General features: G+C 38.3%; 2 protein-coding genes across 3 annotated transcripts in view; one reads left to right on the forward strand and one right to left on the reverse strand.

Annotated features, from left to right (window-relative positions):
* WDFY4 (WDFY family member 4) overlaps window positions 1–9,278 on the forward strand; it is a 129,970-nt gene that overhangs the window by 86,381 nt on the left and 34,311 nt on the right. For both annotated transcript variants that reach the window (XM_042863041.1, XM_042863040.1), the window contains exons 45-48: window positions 738–886; window positions 2,049–2,169; window positions 3,588–3,673; window positions 4,831–4,893. In XM_042863041.1, the coding sequence (XP_042718975.1) occupies window positions 738–886; window positions 2,049–2,169; window positions 3,588–3,673; window positions 4,831–4,893 (419 nt within the window). The remainder of the gene's footprint in view (window positions 1–737; window positions 887–2,048; window positions 2,170–3,587; window positions 3,674–4,830; window positions 4,894–9,278) is intronic.
* Window positions 6,370–7,155, reverse strand: LRRC18 (leucine rich repeat containing 18). The gene has a single exon (XM_042863042.1). It carries the CDS (start codon window positions 7,153–7,155, stop codon window positions 6,370–6,372), a length of 786 nt encoding a protein of 261 aa, XP_042718976.1.

A 9,278-nucleotide genomic window follows, 5' to 3' on the forward strand; every position in this document is an offset into this window, starting at 1 on the left:
CCAAGGGAGGTATTTTAGCTATTCCAGGATGTTAAAATAAATCTTTATTTTATGGCAAATGGAATCATAGCCTTGTATATTTTTACTGGCGTCATTTATAATATAGGAAGGGGAAGTACCAGTGGAAGAAGTTTTGTGTTACTTAGATTTCTGTTCTGTGCTGATTTGTCTGACAGTAGAGAGATAAATACCAAGAGTATTACATCCTTTCCTTGCTCATTGCTTCCTGGAATCTGCTTGTGAGGTTTTGTTATTGTTTTTTTTTTTTTTTTTTTTTAATAAGTGTAGTTTTTACTTTCAAAGGTATTTCCCTTTTTGCTGTATCCTGTACAGCTATTTGTTATATACTACTGTTTTTATGTAAGTTACTTTCCCCTCTGCTTCAACCCAATGCCCTTGTAGCATCTCTATTGCTGACAAGGTTTTGCAATCGAGTCTTCTGCAACATTTGCAAGACCCTTATGTTCTATGGTGATGCAGGCCCAGGTAGATGGGAAAGGAGCAGATTTATTGGGTGGAAAGGAGATCAGACTTTCCCACTTCTTGTTCCAGAAAGGTATATGCTCTTAATTTTTTGGTGATTTTGTGGTTGCATCCTTATATACTTGCAAATGAAGACGGTGGTTGCACCGTTTTGGTGCAAATGTATGTCCTTCTGCATCATTGAGTCTTGTTCCTGCTATCCTTCTTGCTTGTGTAACCCAGTCTTGACTTGATTATGCTTGCTTCTGTAATAGGTCACATTCAAGTGCTCTGTGGCAGTTGTGCAAGGACACACAGCTTTGGAAGGAGTGCTGCTCTTTGGCAGAGAGCACTTCTACATCTGTGAATGCTTTGTATTGTCCCCTCTAGAAGAGGTTTGCTGTACGCAGCACTGCTTGTCCAGGTGAGTAATTCCTTCCTCCCAGAGATCTGCTTGGTTAACTTCAATGTTAGTGCATTCAGCCCTTGATGTTGCACAGACTTTAGGAGATTTCAAGATGAAATTAGACCAGCAAGAAGACTGCCATCCTTTCTATATTTGCAGAATCGTTTAACCTAACTCACTGTAGATACATGGAGGTGCTTCAAGGACTCCCAGGTCCAATGGATGGAGATGGTGAACAGTCTAACATGTCTGTTTTTTCATTCTTTTCAAGTGCTATTAATGTTCCTTTCTGGCTGGCTCCCATCTTTTATTCATATGGAACAGTTGTTACAAGAGTCTTTTCCTTTATTATCTCATAAGTTTGTTTCTCCAAGACAGAGATAATAGTAATTAATATTTGGCACACTGCTATCATCTTTGACTCATGATTTATTGATATTGATCAATATTGAAAATGAGCCTGTTAGACTTAGCTCTTTGCTCATACTGTGTGTTCATGTGCAAGGCCCAGTGGGACAGTGAGCAACTCAGTGTTTTTACTCACTGAAAGACTGTCTGCTGTGCATCCGATTCTTACTAAATCTGATACCAGTCAATCCGATCAAATGACTTACAGATCGATTGGACAGAGTCTGATTAAATAATTTGAGTTGCTTTTCTAAGGGGTTTGTAGGTTAAATTGTGGGTATCAATTGAAGTACATGTACACACCTCTAGTAATAATGAAGTGATAGTTTAATTATTAGTTCCAGTTAATAGCGGTTAATGAAAGCAGCATGTCCGTATGATGTTTGCCTTTGACCCTGGCTTTCAGGTTCCCCCACTGTATTCCTTCCCTTGCTGCTGCTGCTTAGACTTCAACACATGCAAAACACTGCTCTCTATGTACTTGCATACCCTAAAATCATCACTTCAAATCTACCTTCAGCCTCCACAGGCATTTAAAAAAACAAAAAAGAACAAAAAAGATCTCAACTTTTTCAAATTTTGTATTATTTTTATTATTATTTTGAGAGCTAGTTAAATATATATATATATATCTGCCTTTGTAGTTCAGCCTTGTTTTCAATTCCTCTGTATTCCAGTTGTCTTATAAACAAAACTTAACATGTTCATGAAGGCTTTCCAGGTCTCTTTTGTTTAAAATTGATTTCTTTTTCTTTTGTTTTTCCTTTTCCAGCATCAGTGATCCATTCATTTTCAACTTGTGTCATAAAGAGCATGTTGTGGGAGATCAGAGATGTTTCCGTTACTCATATCATGATATAAAAGAGATCCGTCTAATGCGCTTTCTCCTGCAGGTAGGAACTAACATGCTTGGTCATTTGAGTGAAAGCTGCTGCAGCAGTAAAATTATGTGACTGAAAACTACTTGTATAATTTTCACTAAGACTGTTGAGGTTTTTCTGAGCAAAAACCACCCCTCAATGGACTGATTGGCTCGTTAGCTGTTAGGCTGACAGTATTCTTTACAGTCCAACTCAGTGTTTTTGAAAACAAGCTTTGAAATCATTTTTGTTTTGACTAAAGTTTCCAGTAAGCGTCTAGTTTTTCAGTGATATTCAGTACATAGTTCATGATGTATGTGAGTTGGACAGTTTCAGCAGAGGCCTACTTCAGCATATAGGATATGGGGTACTTAAGTGGTTAGGTCGCTATCCAAACATGTACGGAAATGTTAAGTCTTGTTATGAGTAACTGTATGAAGCACATTTTCTTACATCACCTGATGAGCAATCAGAGCAACAGAATGGTCACCTCTTCCTCCATTTCTCCTCCTAAGTAGAATCTTACTTTCTTCACATGTGTTTGTATCTATATGTGGATTTGTTTTGAACAAGAGAAACGGAAGTGTTTTGTGTTACACAAACTGAAAAATAGAGACCAGTGAAAGTAGTCATTGATTGGACCTTGGGTGAAAGTGTGAAGCTGTGCTTCAGATAAAGCTGTTTATTGTCGTAGCTGCTTTTATATACCCTTTCTTCTTCATATTTTATTTGTGAATCATGTATGGGCTGTTGTCATTCTCTTGTTTTCTTAGATTTGTATTACACCTGCTGTCTTTGGATTGAAACTCATGTCTAGCTTCCCAGATACGATGCATCATTTGTAATTTTACCTGGCTGACTTTGGGGAGGGTGGAGAAGGGACTGATCGCTGGGTAAATTACAGGAGTGTATGCAAATGACCAACTTAACCTGTGTGAGGATATTGTGGAAAAAGGCTGAAGGTGTAACTTTTCTTTTTTAAAGCTTCAGTGAGAAACATCATAAACTCCCCTTCCTCTTCCACTTCCAATCTTAAATGAGTAGTAACCAACAATTTTGAAAGTTGCAGGGTTTCTGTTTGGGAGAAACTTTTACTTAGGATCCCCCCTTCATATACCTATTTAGAAGTTAATACTACTTGTGTTATGCTATTCGCACCAAGATTTCAAGACAAAAACAGAAGTAGCAGATGTTGGGTGATGGGATCAGTATCTGGGCTTTGATTTTGCTTCACAGAAGCATTCATAATCCTAGTCAACCCAGTACAACCACTTCTATAGATGGAGAAATTGGGAACATTAGGTCTATTTTGCTATGCTTTTTCACACTTGCTACAAAGTCATAGCCTTTGTTTTTAAAGCCTTGAAGAACTTGAGAGCCAATAGTGGGCTCTTCACAGCGCTCATGTTAGCTCTTCACTGCTTCAACCTGCAAATGATTTACCTTTCTAGGAGATCGCCTTAGAAATATTCTTCAAAAATGGTTACTCCAGATTTCTTGTCTTCCATGACTGTGACCGAAAAAAGATATTTAAGAGGTAATAACTTCATAATACCATGTGAATGGTCTGTGTTTATCTTGGCTTCAAATTTCTGTCTTTGTGCTGTCTCTTTCTTTGATTACAACTTTTTGGTCTTTAATGACTTGCATATAAACAAAGCTATGAAACTTCATTTGCTGACTTATGAATTCCTTGGAACATTACATAGTCATTGATTTATCAAGGGAGCTAATGCATCTGTAATACTCTTCTAGCACCTGATGACGTGTTGTTATATATCCTTGCATCCCAGAGAAATGCAATTGTAGCTGTGCTGCTTCCTTTCCCTAAAGATCCTTCTGCTCCTGAAATCTCTGAGCACTCTAATGGGGAGCATTCCTTAAAAGGCCAATGTGAATTTATCCACTTCTCCTTTCTAAACTGGACTTCTTAAAATTACCAGATTCTGCCCCAGAGATGGCTGCTTTTAGTCCTTATTTTAGCTGTCTCTTAGCTCTGAAATGCATGTGTTGGAGTGATCTTGCTGAGGGCAGTTCAAGACAGTGCATTAGTCTTCAACTGCCCGTCTTGCCATTCAGCTGCAGGTTACCAAATCTATGGGTTTAATGTCTGACATTAAAAAAAAAAAAGAAAAAAAAAAAAAAAATCCCCAAAACCTACTGGAGGTAAAGAGAGAGGAGGCTGATATGTGAGTTGGTGTACCTTTCTGCCACTTTTGCCAGCAGGCTGGTAAATGTCAGAGAGGATTCTTTTCCTCTGGGTTTAATTAGTACCATCCTAAGCCACCTGATCATAAGTTATTACTGGTCAATTCAAAGCCTTATTTAGGAAAGCAACTGTTTTTATCCAGCCCACAGACAATTCTTTAACATCAAACATGTTTTTGCTGTGTTGTCTTGCGACTTTATTCTGGGTTGGTGAAAGGCTGGGACATTCCCTTGCTATAGGCAGGGACACCTCCAAGTTGGTTTAGTGGGAGATGTCCCTGCCTGTAGCAGGGGGGCTGGAACAAAATGATCTTAAAGGTCCCTTCCAACCCAAATCATTCTATGATTCCGTGGTCCTTCATAAGAAAAGTTGCAGTTAAGGTATGATGGTGTTTAATAGATTATATACGGATATGAGATGATACACATACATCCTCTGTACAAATAACTGTTTAAAAGATTGTTTTGTTATTTTTTTATCTGTAGATTTTGCTTTTTCCAACCTGCTTTGAAGTCAAAGGGGGTAACAGAGGAGTCCCTGAATGTAAGGTAAAAACATGAACATTGGATAACAGTAGAAAATAAGAGCAAACACATTATTAAATTGTACCTTAAAAACAAACAAACAAAAAAATGGAAATTGGAAACTTAGCTGTTTGTGCTCTCTATTTTAAAGATTCAGTTGTGTCTCCAGAACTCTAAGGTGTTCTAGTGTACAGCATCCATGATGTGAAGGTATGAGGAATGTGTTAAGTAGCTGACAGTGCTTAGTTGATTAATAATTATTAACTCCTTAATATGATTTTATGGTAAACTCTATACAGATGGTTACTGTGGGATAGAGACAGTCAGTGAGGTGAGGCTACAAAGCTAATCCATAATGTTTCTACATAATGGGCTGTTTATTGTGTGTTTAGAGTAGACAGTGACAGATGTGTGCGTGGAAGTTTTGGCATGCTACAGTAACAGCGCATTGGAGATTCCAATTTGTGGTTCATCAGATTTACTGCTGCAGGAAAAGAAAGCTTTCCCTTCCAGTGTCAGTTGAATGAAACCATGTTCAGTGCAGACACTGAGTTATTTGTATAGCTGCAGATCTTCTCAAATTGGGTGTGTGAGGAATACACCCCTGAGGGCCTGACTAGTGTACTCTGGAATGATCACTTGGAGGCAGAATATTGTTGAGATCTGTGGAGTTGTAGTATCTTGTTTGTGTGACCTCTGCTTCCCTTTTTTTGTTTGTTTTCATTCCACCTGTTGCAGGTCATTACTTATCTTTGAAGTGAATGCTTTCACCTTGAGTACTAGCCATCTGCTTGCAAGAAGTATCATTGCAGTGTGGAAACAGCTCTGGCTAGAGCATAATCTGAGCTAGAAATGATGGTTAACTCTATAGAGATGGTAGTGTTCTGTGACATTTAAAATTGATAATCATTTTTGACGTTTCTGGACCACTGAATGCTTCACCCATGGCACTTCATTCTTCATTTAAATACAGTTAAATCTGTGCTGTCAACATGTTACTGAGGCTGCAGCCAGCAGCTCTTCATGTGCCATGCTCAACTACTTTTATAATCTGCTCATTGCTTGCACTTGTATATTGTATTCACTGAGACTGTGGATGACTACGCCTCACCAGATGAAAATTAACAAAAGTAACGTTTGGGGGGCTAAATGGTGCGAGATAATTACTAGAAATAACTATTTTTGTGAAGATTCCCTTCAGTGGACATATGACAAGGACATAAAGTTCATAACAAACAAAAAAAAGCCCCACAAAGAACCAGAAGAACATGTTGTAGGAACAGGCCCAGGTGCTAGAAAGTAGTCTTTCCAATGTGTCCTTTTTAAAATGCACATTTGTTTTACTTGTTTGGGATTTGGTTTTAGATACCACCTCAGATCTGCTTCTAAAACTGGATGTCCTTAAATGAAGAGAACTGCAGAAAAAGGCAGGTGGATAGCTTTTTAATTAGCTTGAGCTGGATTTCATAGGACATGGCCCATGGAGCACGACTGTAGAGTTCAGAGATGTTCATCTTTTACTCTCCATTGTTCTTGGTTATCCATTGCAGTGGAGTTGGGTGTAAGGAGTAAAGGGAAACTGAGCTTCTTGGAGGGGCAGGATATTGTGTTCTTAAACTTGTTTAGTTTGTCCCTTTCTTCCTGACAGGTCTTCAGGCAGGAACAGCATAGGTCTTTCTCTTGTACTAAGTAAAGCGATTCTACACGCTTGATGGGGTCAATGTACTCTTCTTTTTTTGACTCAGGGAAAGGGTTTCTTTCTGCATTCAGTTTCTGGAGCCTGGGAAGCGTTTTCACACTGTTTGGGATAGTGGTCAAGAAGTTGTCAAAGAGACCTAACTCCTTAAGTTCCTTCAGGGCTCCAAGTGTGGAGGGGATGCTGTCAAGACAGTTCAAGCCAAGATTGAGAATACGCAGGTTTTTTAGAAGGTTCAACTCTTCTGGCAAGGTTTTGCTGGTCAGCTTGTTGTTACATATATTCAGGTAGAAAAGATTCTGAAGCGTACCTACTGTCTTGGGCAACTCTTCTAGCTGATTGCTGTGCAGGTCCAGCCAGCGCAGTTTCTGGAACTTCTCAATGCTGTTTGGGATCTTTTTGAGCATGTTTCTACTCAAATCAAGCTCATCCACATCAGCCAGTTTTAGAATGCATTTGGGAAAGGTAGTGATACCCATCTTACTTAAGTCAAGACGACGGCCTCCATCAAAAGAGATCCTGATAGAATTTTTTGCAGTTTTCAAGGTGATTTTTTTTCCTTTAGGACCTTTTCCTTTTCCCTTGGCCATCTTTCCTCAGAGAAAGACAAACACACCAGACTCTGGAAGAAGCGGGGAGCCCCAGCCTTTGAAAGCAGTGACTGTTAATTCCTAATTAAAAACAGAATGATGTCTTAGTCATCAATTAACACAACTGTAGAACTCATCAGAAGTCTTTTTTTTTTTTTTTTAAGCTCATGACTTTTCAACCCTTGGGCTGCAACTTTGAAAGGCTTTCCTGAAAGCATTTTGAGTAGGTGAAATTCTAATTATTAAAAATATAATTTTATTGCACCATGACACTTGCATTGCTCTGTAAAGCAATGTAAGTATTACAGGATGAAATTAAAAGTATTACAAGTGGGAGAAATTTGCTGTCTTTCATCCCTAGATACTGGTTTGAGCCCAGCATGTAATGAAACCGAATGAAATACATTATCCATTTGCTGTATAAGGACTCAGGTGAAATATATTATGGGTCTCAATGCAGTCCTTGAGGATAGCACTAAAAGAAAGCATTGTTGTAGGTATTTGTAGCAGACTAAAAGGTTACTTTTTTTAGATTTTACTTTACAGTCCTGGCATCGGAGGATAGGTTGGTTAAGTATCGTGTTGAATGGACCCGAGACTTTCAGCTGTTGACACTACTGAAAGAAAAACTGAATGTTTAAAGCAAATGACCAAGAGTTTTTCTTTAAGTGGGATCTCAGATACCCAGTCAGCTCACAGATTTGCCAGAACTGGTTACAATTGCTTATTGATAGGTTAAGCTAGATCACAGAGTCTCTCTGTGCTCTTAAGCACAGACTCTAGATACTTCTACTTTGTTGTTCCACATATGTTGAAGGATAAGTGAATTCCCATGGTGAAGGTGTTTTGTCCTCAAATAATGCATGTAAGGGTTCTAGTCAGACTTGTCAACGCTTATACTAAATACATGCTATGTACTGTGAATGGGGACCTGTGTGAGTAGTAGTAGTCCACTGTAGTCTTAGGGTTGGTGACCTGTCTATATAATTGAACATCATTAAATATGAATAATAGTCACAGTTAGTGACAAAAGGTGCCATAGAAATGAATGACTCATGCTGAGAGGAGCATGGGTTAAGCTGGCTAACCATGGGATAGTCTGGGTGCTCTTGCATTTAGTTGTGAAAAGGTAAATTGCAGCTTTGATGGGAGATTGATTGTGACAAAATATGGATTTGTCCACAGTACATTTCCCTATTAAAAAGGCTTCATTACAAACCCTCAGGCTCTTTGGCTACTCATTAATCATGTGCAAATACATGAAGGGGTAGCTCAGGCATTTCAGCTTCTTTCAAATACATGCCATAGCCCAAGATGATGCAAAAGCAAAATTATCTCTGCATTCCCAGGAGCTCCATAATGAGGCAGTCGCTCCAGGAAGCAACGCAGTGGGGTCAGTCTTGCCCTGAGGATATATTCCAAAATTGACTCTTTCTGATATTTTTAAAAATTGTTTAAAAGGTTAAAACCTACAAGATTCTGTCTCTCACCAGTAATTACAGGGATTTATTAACATTATGTCCGAAGGCCACTCACCCTTTTCTGTATTTAAAGTTACTGCTTCAGGAGCAGTATCATGCTATTTCTTTCATAGTATAGACTGGAAACTGAAGGAAACAAGAAATTACAGTGGAAAATTAAGCATTTTCTAAATGTTAGCTTAAATAATTTGCCCAGGATTGTGCAGGAACCAAACTTTTTTTTTTTTTTTTTTTAATTAGAATTCTCATATTTTAAAGAAGTTGATGGAAAAAGATCTGCAGGACAACTGCCTTAGGCTTGGGCAGGCAGGCTTGGGAGAGAGATTTTCTGCTTCCTGAAATTTATGTGATCTTGGCGATGTTGAGATCCGACTTTTCTCTTTTTGCTTGAACTTCTTGTCTATGTTGGACAAGTTGATGAAGACATTCAGCTTTAATCAGTGAAGGTTTTTTTTTTTTTTTCAGCTAAATATGCCTTGAATAGAAGTGGAATTGGCCTCAAGGAAAAATATTTGTTTTCTAAATTCAAAATGATAATCTTTTAAAATACTTTTAAAGACATCTTTAAAACTCTCAGAAAGAAAACATTTTGTTCACTGCATAGTGATTTTTTCCAAAACTTTTCAATGAAAATCCTGAGAG

The sequence above is a fragment of the Lagopus leucura genome, unplaced genomic scaffold (assembly GCF_019238085.1).
Source record: "Lagopus leucura isolate 7727_CA_CO unplaced genomic scaffold, USGS_WTPT01 Super-Scaffold_739, whole genome shotgun sequence".
Classification (NCBI taxonomy): domain Eukaryota; kingdom Metazoa; phylum Chordata; class Aves; order Galliformes; family Phasianidae; genus Lagopus; species Lagopus leucura.